General features: G+C 40.4%; 1 protein-coding gene across 1 annotated transcript in view; it reads left to right on the top strand.

Annotated features, from left to right (window-relative positions):
• The window catches only part of VAPB (VAMP associated protein B and C), a 33095-nt gene extending 21485 nt beyond the window's left edge, over positions 1-11610 (top strand). Inside the window, exons 3-6 of the mRNA XM_071572939.1 lie at positions 2439-2542; positions 4697-4777; positions 5502-5678; positions 7788-11610. Of these exons, the coding sequence (XP_071429040.1) occupies positions 2439-2542; positions 4697-4777; positions 5502-5678; positions 7788-7946 (521 nt within the window). The 3' untranslated portion in view covers positions 7947-11610. The remainder of the gene's footprint in view (positions 1-2438; positions 2543-4696; positions 4778-5501; positions 5679-7787) is intronic.
• The last annotated feature ends 1072 nt before the right edge of the window (positions 11611-12682 follow it).

Genomic DNA, 12682 nt, shown 5'->3' with positions numbered 1-12682 from the left:
GCTGTCCATTGCTTTAGAAACACTTCAGACCAGCATGTACACTGTGTCAGTCCTTCATGTGTGAGGGCTCCCAAATCCACCCTTCATTGCTCCTCGTTCCATTGATCTCTCAGTGACTGTGCAGTTTCTGCTTTGGTGCTTCATCTGTGGGGGAGCAGTTAAGAAAGTGTTTGAAATACATGTGTTTACCTGATGGATGCTGGTGATGGTAAACTTGAATATATTAATAATTTTCTTTCGTGTAACTCTGGGTTCTGATGAAAGCTGCAATCTCTGACCAGGTGAGATGGCTGATGTGATAAGGCATTTTGTAGGAACACACTTTCCATGTAGTTTTTGCATCAGGTGTGTGATTTCCGTTCAGAACTAGGGAGACACATTCCCAGTTGCAGATTCTCCAGCAATTAGAGCAGTTCCATGGATCTGATCTTTCACAGAAACCCCCAGTAGCACGTGAATAAATATTGAAATCGTTCCGTTTCCTCTCGAACAAAGTACATATTTTTGAGCTTCCCATCTGGCTTGCAAGACATTTGCTGAATAATTTGTGTCAATGTGGCTTTCATGTATTGATCTAAAAATACAAGTGCTAACAAGGTTTGTTCTGTCAAGCCCTCTCTGGCTCTGGTGATTCAGTGAGTGGAGCTCAGAGCAGCGTTTGGGATGGATTCAGCTCTGTCACTTGGGAAATCCTGGTTTTCAAATGAGCCCATGGATGCACTCGGCAAAGTGAGCTGATAAAACCACAATCTGTACAAGTTCCATAAACAGGGGATAGTTTTGACTATCCAGTTGGATCTCACACATTATGTAGATTTGAAATAATTCGAGTGTCTGCTGCAGTGGAGGAAAAAAATGCTGCTGCTTTTCAGTGTTGAAATATATGTGTTTTCACAGTGCAGTCACTTCTGTTGGGAAAACAATTTCAAAAGTAGCCTGTTCATTTGCAAACACTTATTTTGGACTAGTATTTGACCACTGCAAGGTGAGTTAAAAATGTATAATAATTGTTAAAGCATCTCATCTGAGAGAATTTATTGTCTCCCTTCTCTTTGGGCTTTAAAAGGCATGTGGTTGTTGATGGCCACAGATTGTGTGCATAATAAAGATGGCACAGCCATAATATCCTTTGCTCATTGAGGGAGGCAAATTGGCTTGACTTGCCTTCATTTGCAATAAATGGGATCTTTGGGTATTGCTTTCATATGACAAACCCCCGCAATTAGTGCATATGAATCTGGGCACATAATGTTAATAGCACCAGCACTTGAAAGTAATCCTAATTCTTGTACTGCTTCTCTTCTCAGTGATTGAATCAAGGGACTGAAGTAAGCTCATTGGTCATAAAATGTGAATTTTTAAACCTTACACCATTTTTTATGTTAGCAGTAATGGCAGTATTTATAAACCTCATTTTAAATTTGAGAGACTTGGTGGCTTTTTGCAATATCGAGTAATGAGTTTGTGTCAGCTCTTGCTTATTTTCTTATGTTCTATCTCATGCTGAAGCCAAACCCATGTTTGTGAATGTCACAATAGCTGAATATCCAGGGGTCATTTGCAAATGTGATTAAAGCATATTCCATGTAAATTAAATACCTCACTGTCCCTCTTCAAGTTACTTTAACATGTTAGTTCCTTACCCCAAACGAAAAGACATGGAAACTGCTAATATTCCATAAAAAATCAAATAAAAGCACACAACTCCTAAACCTGCTGTTCCTTCCTCTCTGCCCCCTGAACAGTCATTTTCTGCATAAATAAGTTCTGGAATGCTTTTGATTTTTGAATGGAGAGAAATACATTCCTTGTATACCTTTCAGAGGCAAAGTTTATATCACATTTAACCATTAACTTCCAGCTATAAATTGGTAACAAACTGTCAGTGACTTATTTTTGGAAGTAAAATACTTGATACAAAAAATACCATGAGACACTTGAACCTTGGAGAGGAAATTTCCATCCTGAGATTCAAAGCTCAAGGTTTACAATGTTTGCATTTGCTCAGGGCCCATCAGCAATTCTGTGTGTACAGCTCCTCAGAGTGCTTGTTACTCCTGCCCCAGGAGCAGAGGAAGACAAAAAGATGCTGTCTTTGAAAATGAGCCCCTCTGTCCCAGGAGATACGTAAATTATTCTATTTACTATAAATTACTGTTGTTATCTTGCCATAGTTGTGTACAGAATATTGTAAAGTGATCAGCAGTTCCAGAATTCTCAGGCAAAAGTCTGAGCAGACTGGAGGAGTTTCCCTGCCCTTCTCCCAGTGTTTTGGTTTACAGTGACACTCCTGATCTCAGCTGCTGCTTTGGTCATAATGACATACACTTGAAACCCTTGTAGTGTCTGTATTGCTGAAATTGGTGACTGCACCTCCAGTGCCTGACTCTGCATCAGAGCAGTGTTAATGTGATGTGTTTTGGGGTTTTTTCTTGCAGTGATGCTACAGCCTTTTGACTATGACCCTAATGAGAAAAGTAAACACAAGTTTATGGTTCAGTCTATGTTTGCTCCAGCTGATACTTCAGATATGGAAGCAGTAGTAAGTATTAATTTAAATGGATTTCTTTCTAACAACTGTGTAATTTTCTAAGTCCTTTTACTGCCTTGCCTGGGGGCTGTTGTCAAACCACACTGGAATGATCCTCGAGAGCTTTCCCAGATTTCCATTTCTGTGCATGGCAAGGTGTTTTCTGTTTATTTTGAGCCCCAGGAATCTTGCACTGAAAGAAACAGTTGGTGTCTGAGGTTGTTTCCTTGGGAAGCTGCTGTGAGTAATGGGATGCCAAGCCACAAAACAAGTAGTTGTAGGTTTTTTGCAATATATCCTTTTTTAGAAAGGCCAATGAACTATATATTCTAAGAACACATAGAATATATTCTAAATCTGGCATCTTTTATATTTTATGCATCTGCTCTCAGTCTTGTGTCTCCCCTTGAGCAGCAACATTTCCCAGCCAGAAACAAGGGGATGATTTACAAGTACTGGATTTTATTTTACCTCTGTCTGCTGTGGCTTTGGTAAATGGAAGGTCTTTGCATATTTGGTCCTGAGGGTTAAAAATGGGAGCAGCAGAAGCAAAGAGGACAAAAGACACAGAAATGAGATGTCAGGCAACCTGGAAGGGAACAAACCATGATGTCAGCTGGTGGCTTTCCTCTAACACAAGGAAGCTTTCCCTAGCCTGGCTTTTGTTAGTTGGGTAGCTCTTGAGGACACAATATCAAAAGGGGAAAGGCCCTTACACTGATATGTGAGACTTGGATGTGTTTGTATGTGTCTGTTACTTAAAAAAGCCAACCCCAAATAAGTTCAGGGTGCACATCATGGCTGGTTTTACAGCAGTCATTACATTATGTGTCTTCTTCTGAATAGCTTTTTAAAGCTGGGCCACTCTGCAGGATTAATAATTTCCCTTCAGAAAGAGATTTATGAAACTATATTTGTTTAATGGCCTCAAAATAAGATCCAGGGGGAGAAACAGCAATAGTAATAAAATGTCTGCATCACTAGAAAGATAAGCCAGTCTGCTTTTCTTTCAAACTCTTTAATTTTTATGAGTCACTTTATACCACGACAAATGTTATTCTGCCAGCAGAGGATGTTTTTAGTACCTAGATGGGCCTTTCAGTTTTCCAGAGCTCTCCAAGCCGATACAATTTCTTTTCCTGTAACTCTTTGATCAGTTCTCAGCTCTGTGACCACTCTCCAAATCTCCTCCCCTTCTGGATGAACAGGTGAGCCCAGTTACAGGAGGGCTGTAAAGCTTTCAACACTTCCCAGGCAGCCAGGGAGCTCCAAATAGAATTGTGACTTCAGCCCCAGAAGAGCTGGAGTAGAATTCAGCTGTTTAGGATGAGTTAAATACCCCTTCAGGTTGCACAGGGAGGGTTGGCCATAAATTTGACACCTACTTGAGATGTGCTGAGGACACCAAGGCAGCACAAGTATGGTCACAGTGAAAGGAGCACGTGAGAACTCCAGGACAGGAGTGTGGACACCTCTTACTGGGAATAAATGTTTTCACTGCAGGGTTACAGCTGATACTGGGCTAAGATTTATTACTGTTAATCCCCGTTAAAAATATTGCAAGGAAACTTGTTTATGGGGGTTGAACAGGAGAGAAGGTGAGAGGGGGATTATTTGTCTCTGTGTGTAGCACTTCTGTTGTTGTTCAGACACTGATGGTGGAAAACAAGGAGAGGGAAGAACAGTCCTGTAGTTTATAACAGTTAGGGAAAAAGCTCATGTGAAATTTGAAAAGTTTGAATAGGAACTCCACTGGGCAAAGACTTGAGAACCAGCACTGTGATTGATGTGGGGGTTTGTTACCTTTCCCTTCCTTTGAATTCACCCCTCCTTTTGCCTTTTTTTTTTTTTGTTTTAACCAGGCCCACAGCTCCCCCTATCTCTGCTAATTACTCTGACACAGCTCCCAGTTCTCATAAATTACCTGTGGAGGTTTCAGACTGTTCAGAATGATTTGCTTCACAGTGTCTGGTCTGTTTTCATGATACCAATCAGTCACATATTTGACTTCATTTTTCATCCTGTATGTGGTTAATGGAATGTGATAAACACCTGTGGGCTTTTTCTGAGTAAAATGATGTGATTTGTTTACATAATACATTGCATTTTCCATCTGCCTTATTATACTGATGTGTTTAATATTAAATTAATATTAAATTATTCCAGTGGAAAGAAGCAAAACCGGAAGAACTGATGGATTCGAAACTTAGGTGTGTGTTTGAGCTACCAGCAGAAAATGATAAGCCTGTGAGTATTTTTAGATGCATATTGAGTGATTTAACTTAATACCACAGTAAATCCTGTAAAATGGCATGTTTGTACAGACAGCTCTATAAGCAAAAGACAGAACCCTCTGTTTCACTGCCTGGATGGATCACCCTTTAAAAACACAGTATAAGCTGTTTGAAGTCTTGTTAATCCTTAATGTAACCAGCAGCTAATTTGAACAATGTCAGTGCAACAGTAGCACAAAGCAGACCTTCAGTTCCTCTGTTTTCATTTAGTGAAAGATCACGAGATAAAGAATATTTATTAAAAATCTGAAGATGCTCATTGATGGTTGTGAAGCTCAGAGTTTGTACTGAATCAGTTATAACCATCAGCACTGTGAGTCTGCCTGTGCAATGTTCCCCTTTGCTTCCTTGGAACAATGCTGATTTTAGCAAGTAAATTGGTAGAAAGCTGGTGAGGAAAACACAAATGCAGTGAGGGATTATATTGCAATTAGCAGTTCTAATATTGTAGGATCCTTTTTTGGGGGGTTAATGAACACATTCATTTCTAATGCTGCTGATCTGGTGTTTTCTGTGAAAGCACTAAAGGTTACAGAAAGGAAAATGCTGTTTATTTCTTTTGATACAGGCACAGTTCAGGTGTGCACAGACAATTTTACCTGATCCTCCTCCTAAATATCAGGTGTGTGGTGTGGTGTTAATAACTAACCAAAAATCACTCTGTCCTTTTTTAACAGCATGACATAGAAATAAATAAAATTGTATCCACAACTGCAACAAAGACAGATTCCTCTGTAATGTCTAAATCAATAAGTTCTTCTTTGGATGACACTGAAGTTAAGAAAGTAATGGAAGACTATAAGAGGCTTCAAGTAGAAGTTCAGAGGTTACGGGAGGAGAATAAACAGTTTAAGGTAAAGATTCGTGTTGTTTTCTTTTCAGATTTACTCCTTTCCTGAAAAAGAAGCTTTCGACTTCAAGGTTTGGTTACCTGACCTTAGCACAATATTTGAATATTGTCTATAAAGTAAAAGATAGCTTAGTTTTCTCTCTATAAACTGAAAAGGTGCTGAAATCAATGGTTCCTTTGACAGGAGGTACAAGTGATGCAGTCAGAGAACCTGATTGGAGGCAACCTGGAGTAATGAATTCCCCCTCTTTTTTTTCTTTTCCCACCTAATTTTCTCAGTCTGAATTAATTCAGTGTTGGGTTTGGCCCTGTTCTCCCAAACTGATGGGAGCTTGAGGGCAGTGTTGTGCAAATACTGAGTGTTTTGGTAATTGCACCTGTAATAGGCTGTTGAAATGGCCAAATTAAGACAGATTAATAGGAAATGTGCTCCCTGCCATATCCAGGACATCTCTGTGAAATGCAGGAATTGAGAAACCTTTCCCACTATGCTGAAAAACTCCTTTTAGTGAAGTTTCATCTGTTGGAAGTGTCTGGTTCCATAGATATCAGCACCAATGAACATTCAGATTTTGTGACTCTTGCAGCCCAGTGAAAGGAACTCTGTTCTGTCAGCTCTGATGCTGCCTGGCTGATGCATGAAGAGATTCTTTAAACCAGTTTTGTTTTGCACAGAAATAATACATGTGATATAACAGCATCATGATCTTAACTTCTTGTGTTCTTGTTTTGCCAGCAAGTCATTACTATGAGTACTGTATGATTTTATTTAAATTTTTGGAAATCAGTGTTGAATAAACACTCTGCAGGAGCTATCTAGAATTGAGCTGATGTCTTGCAGTAACATCCTAAACTGGTGAGCTCTTTGTTCCCTCTGTGGAGTGTTAAAACCACCTGTAAAACATCAGGAAGCAGTGCTGAATCAGTGCCAGCTCCCAGGTGCTGTCAGTGTCAGGCCACAGTCACTGTCAGAAGGAAGTCAACATATTTCAAGTGAAAATTTGTTGCTTCTAGCAGTAAAATTATTATATATGTAATCAACATATTGTCATTTACAAAATTCAGGTGTCCCCATCCATACTTAGTGGGGCATCAGGTAACCTGTGACTTTTAATGAGTAAATAAATAATTAATCAATGAGTAAGTTTTCCAGATCAAAAGTGAGAAACACTGACATACCCTGAGCCCTCTGAATTTCACTTTTCTAACACTTTTTAAGGCTGCAGTAACTTTTGAGGGTTTTTTTAATATGTAGCCTGGAGGCTTTTGCTTCCCTGTCTTCTACTTTTGCACTGTAATACTGTGTCACATTAAAAGGTTTTAACACTGTTGCTTCAGCTGGACACCAGTTAGTTCACAAGAGGCTCATATTCCCCTCTCCTGAAGTGCTCTGGGTGTGTGTGTGTGGACTGGAGTGTGTGACACACAGCTGTGCTGCACAGCACTTCAGGTAAAGGTGGGGAGCATCCTCTCCCCTTGAAATGATTATATCTGGTGGTGTTATGATGTTTTAGCTCTTGTCTCATTCATCTTTCAATCAAGTGAGCTGTCAAACCTCTACCAAGAAAATATCCTAATTATTGCCATTAGTTTCATGTCAAAATGTCAGCACTAATGTGATGGGGGAAATAGATTTCCCTTCAAAGGCTGGGAAAATTTGCTTGTGACATCTGACTGAGGGAATGATGAGTGTAATTGCCTCAGCTTGTGAAAAACAGGCAACTTTAGCACAGTTACAGTGAAAAGCATTTTCCCCCACAGCACTTTATTTGCTTACAGAGCACGAAAATCATCTCTAGGCCATTCCCTCCATGATTGTTTTTGAAGTTCTGAAGCTCTCTGCACTTTGGACAGGAGTTCTTCCAGGCTTCCTCATTCTTCCCTATTCCCTAAAACTTCCAAGAGTGTGTGGCTTTTGCTCCACTACCCAAGTAGACACAAAATTGCTCTCCTACCTCACTATCTTTTCCTTCTCAGGATTATTTAGGAACTAGAGCTCTAAATTAGCTGTAAATTACCTTCACCTCTTGTGTAACACCTGCCTAAATAAATAAGATGAGGGTGAATATCAAAAGCTTTTTTTCCCTAGAAATAATGATTATATCTCCTTTAGGAAGAAGATGGACTGCGGATGAGAAAGGTACCCCAGCCAAACAACCCAATCTCTCCTTCTGCAGCTGCTGTCAAGGATGAAGGGCTCAGCTCCAGACTACTTGCTTTGGTGGTTTTGTTCTTTGTCTTTGGTGTAATTATAGGAAAAATAGCCTTGTAGAGGCAGCATGCTGGAAATTGTAAATTGGTTTGATGGTTCTGCCATATCATTGGATTAAATTTATTCATAACAATGTTTAAAAAGAAATTAATGTATGACATCTCACAGGTCTTGCCTTTAAATTACCCCTGCACAAATACTATGTAACATAATCTAGAAAGTCTAAACTGTACGATGAGCGAATGAATGAAAGAGAATATGCTTCAGTGATGAAGGGGGGGAGAAAATCCTGATTTAACACTACAATGGAATATTGTATATGTCATTTTAAACATTCTTAGACCCTGGTACATGTTGCTGGATTACCTCTTTTTAAAAAAAAAAAAGAAAAAAAAAAGGAAAACTAGAAAAAGACACCCTCTTCCTCCACTGCTGGAGCTGGCCCTGGGGATGTTTGGAGCTGGGTTAGGCAGGAGGTGTTGATAACTTCTGTAAAATACCTTAATCCACCATTCTGCTCATAAATTTCACAGTTTCTGTCGGTGTCTTCAACTCTGTGCAAGTTCCCAGTTTGTTGGCACTCGGAGGGTGGTGAGAAGTGCCCGGACTCCTGTGCTGGGCAGCACCAGGGGCTCGTGTGACGGGGGGACACGTGTGGGACAGAGGGCAATGCCTCACCAAGGGACCAAGCTGCACTGCTGGTGGTTCATTTAGTTGAATTTAAAATGTTCTTCAGAGATGTTTAATGCATATTTGACTTATTTAATGTGTTTCATCTCATGTTTCCTTCTTGTCAAAAAAATTGACTAATACTTATGTGGTATGAAAAGGCACCTGTTTAAAGCCAGTGACTAGAACTAAAAATTTGCTGCTGTAGTAGTGTAAGATTCTTCTGCCTCCTGGTGTTTTGGGCACTACACAATTGTTGGGAGTTTTGATCATCTGAGCATTGGGGAAACAGTGGTCAGGAAACTTGTTTTTGTATGTAAATAAGTCTATCTAGGGGAAAAAAAGTATTAGTAGTAAACTAGTCCTATGCCGTAAAAGACCAATCCTGTTTGACTATGTAGCATCTTAAAAAAAAGGAAAAAAAAAAGAAAAGAAAAATTAAATAAAGCCCCCAAATTAATGTTTCCTTTGTTACTTTTGTCCTGTTCTCACAGTTTTAGAGGTGGGGAGGAAACAGTGTTCTCTTTGTTTGTGGCATAGGGAAACTTGCAGTCTTGTTTCAGGGTGATATTTTTTTTCCAGACTGATTTTAAAGTCAGTGCAAACTGCCCCATCACGAGCCTGACACACAAAGGTGGTGTTCAGAGTAACCACGTTGGCTGCTGAGGTAACATCCATTGTCCAGGTTAGTGGGTTCAGGAGTTAAGACACTTGACAGCACATTCAGATGAAGGTGAAGGGAATTTTGTTTCTAAGCTTCCTTTTAGCACAAGGTGTATAAACTCAGTGTGTTTTGCCATGTTGGATTCAGTAGATGAGGTAGTTTTTAAGCAGATAAATTCACATATATTCTTAAATGGTAGACCCAGAAACCATCAGTGACAGAATCTTTTGTAACGTCTTTCATGATTCAGAGAAGTTTTTTAAAAGTGACTTCTGTCATTCCTTCCTTATTGCTGTGATTCCACGAGGAAGCTGTTGAGGCTGCAGCCTGTCTGCTGCACTCCTTGACTTTTATGTTTGTCCCACTTGTGTCTCAAGGGTTTCCTCCTTTACAAGTGCAAGTAAGTGAAATTTTATGTGAGGCTTAATAAGAAAATAGGTGGCAAAAAAACCCAACTGGCGTATTCAGCCTATGAACACGACTCTGAAAGTACTTGCAGAAGATTCAACAGAAAGGAGAGGTGTATTTTTAGCATTTTAAAGTGCAGGTGACTTGTCTGCTCAGGAGGGAAGGGACAGAACTACTGCAGCCTTCCTGCAAAGGGCAGGGAAGGTGGGAGATGAGCTGGGAAGAAGGAGAGCAGTGAGTTCAGTGGGACATTTGGGCAGAACTGATCGAGAAAAGATACTTTGGGGGCTGCAGGAGTAAAGAAAACTTTTTAATCAAACATTGTAAAAGAATCTTTTGTTTTAAGTGATGTTGCAAAATTTAGTTTCCATGGCTTTGAAGAATGTATTTGAGAAAACCTTTCCTGAAGGGAGACTGAGCTATGAAGTAGATTCCTTCAGAGGCTTTAAATACCCTGATCTCACTCTTACCAGAAGAGCTGAATTCCTGATTTGCTATTTAAAAAAAATAATTTTTGGAGGGCCCTTTCTGCTGAAAAACAGCCTGAAAAAGTTTGTTAAAAAAAATTGCAGAGTAAAGGGGGAGGATCAAAGCTTTAAGGTGGTTTGCTGTGGGTGTATCTGTTGTGATGTTCCAGGTGAATGTCACACCCACTGCCAGTGCCACAGCTGAGTGGGTGGCACAGGGCAGAGGCAGCAGCATGTCTGTCTGCCCCCAGTGTTCAGTAACCACTTCTCAGTGATCTCTGGCAGCCTGGAGCTTTGAGACATCCATGAACAAAGTTATCCTGGGGTTTGCACTCCAGGATTGGAAAGAGGTGCCAGAAAACACCCTCATGCTTTGCCAGATGCACTAAAACCATGTGATCAGGGAGACCAACAGAGGCCTCCAGTTCACGATCTGTTGGTAGTGGCTGTATCCTGCAGCTGAGGCTGACACATCATCAGTCCTAAAGAAGACTCATAGTTTAGCTGCTTATCTTTTGGAATTTAACAAAATCCTGAGGTCTTTCCTCACCCTTTGTGACAGCCCTGAACTGTCTGGGTAATGCTTTGCATTTGCTGAGCTCAAAAGTGAAACGACTGCTCAGTGGGATCCCCACTGTCTGTCTGACCAAACCCTTCTGTCAGAGGCAGTAGAAAGAAATCTTAGGGATGTTTTTTTCTTCCAAGGGTCCTAAAAGGCCACTCTGTAGATACAGTGCAAAAATATATCAGATAGATGTACTTAATTAGTCTGGATCTCTTATAAGTTTTTTCTTCCATGACAACACCAGAGCAAATGTTTTCATCAAGGAGGACGTTGTACATCTTGGGGAGTTATGCATGAAATGTAGTGTTTCTACATAAGATTATTGTCTGAGGTCCTCACACAACACCAGGTGTTAGAAAACTGATTGATACATGATGGTAGAAACCAAGTTATTACTAATTAATTATTGTCCTTGCTATTGTTTTAAGGTGACCACTTGCACATACATTTATTGTTAATTTTTAGGAGCCCGTAGAGGCTGCTTGGTGAACTCCTTGGGCAAATTGTTACAAATAGGTATATAAAATATCTTGGAGCCCAGTGGTGGGAAATGAGTGGAAAATGGTTTCTGCTATTTTGTTGTAGTTATCCACATCTTAAAGCAAATCCTCTGTGCATGAATGAGCATAACTATTGCTGTGCACTGGCCCTGGCCAGCTGTGAATGCACAACTGGAACAACTGCATGTGGAACCAGAACCCAACTCAGGTGACTCTGGAATAGCCCTGGGCTTGAAGAGCAACATCATGCCATGTGTGTCCTGTTGAGAGGGGTTGATGTACCATAATGTCATTTTCTATAAATACAGGATTGTAATAGCTTGATGGTGGTATTCCATGTGACTTTTTCCTCCTGAAATGTTGTTAGTGGGATAAAGTTGGAACTTCACTTTGCAAATCACTATAGAGTTTCTTCTCACCAATAAACTCTGAAGGGTTTCTATTTGCTGCACATGTGAACTCGCAATTCTTGTCAGCATATTTACCCCATGGTGTGCACACAGAGTGCATCATTCATGGCTCAAGATCCTTGAGGTTGCAGTTGCAGCCTCAAAACTGTCATCCCTTTTCTTCAAAAAATGGCACTTCTATGCCTTGATTGGAATGTCCTTAATGCTCAAGCACAATAGTAACTTTACTGTAGTACTTTGAAGTTTTGAAACTACACTTGCTTTACACAGTGACCTGAAATGCCATGTCCTGAGTTCTGTTTTCCATATAAAGTAAGTGAAGAAAACCACCAAAAATCCCTGTTTGAAATGAAAGCCAATGTAAAACAACACTGTGAACCTCCTGTTTGTTGTGACTGGGTCACAGCTGCACCAGGACTGCTCAGGGGCCTGGGCAGCCACAGCTCCAGGGGCTGGGAATGGGGAAGCATCCCTTGCCCAAAGCCTCAAGTGAGCAAGTGGAGATGGGACAGGTGGTGAGTGGATTTCAGTGCATGTATTTGAGATTTGGGGGTTTTTGAGTCAGAAACACTAACACGAACAAGAAAGCAATGTGTGCAGGAGTGAGTTCAGCACCATCTGAGCATGTTGCTGTTCTCTGGAATTGGACACATGTCTACAAAATTAATTTGCTGTTCAGCAAATATCTCTACAGACCAATGTTTGGGCATTTTAGAGAGAAAAGGACACTGAGCAAGGCTGCTGCTTCTTCCTACAGTGAAACCTTGTAGGTCTTGAGCTCAGCTTCGTGAAGAGGTGACAGTGGGATCCAGTGCTGGTATAAATCATCTGTTACAATCACATAAATCATGGGATTTATTGTTCCAGCAGGGCAGTGCTGATCCTTTGGCATGTCCAATTAAGTTTTTATGCTGCTCTGACAGCTCCATGTACTCGGCATCACTTTGTCTGGTGGGTGTCAGTGCAGCAGTGACACTTCTCATTGTGCTGCTCCTCACTTTTATTTTGATTTGCCTCAGAGAGCAAAGTCATTGTGTGTTTCCACTGCTCAGCTGTAAAACTCGTTTTATTAATAGGTTGATTTTTGTTTTTACTGGATAAATGAAGATTAAA

This window comes from Pithys albifrons, chromosome 18 (genome assembly GCF_047495875.1).
Source record: "Pithys albifrons albifrons isolate INPA30051 chromosome 18, PitAlb_v1, whole genome shotgun sequence".
Classification (NCBI taxonomy): Eukaryota; Metazoa; Chordata; class Aves; order Passeriformes; family Thamnophilidae; genus Pithys; species Pithys albifrons.
This window is presented reverse-complemented; position numbering and strand designations above follow the sequence as displayed.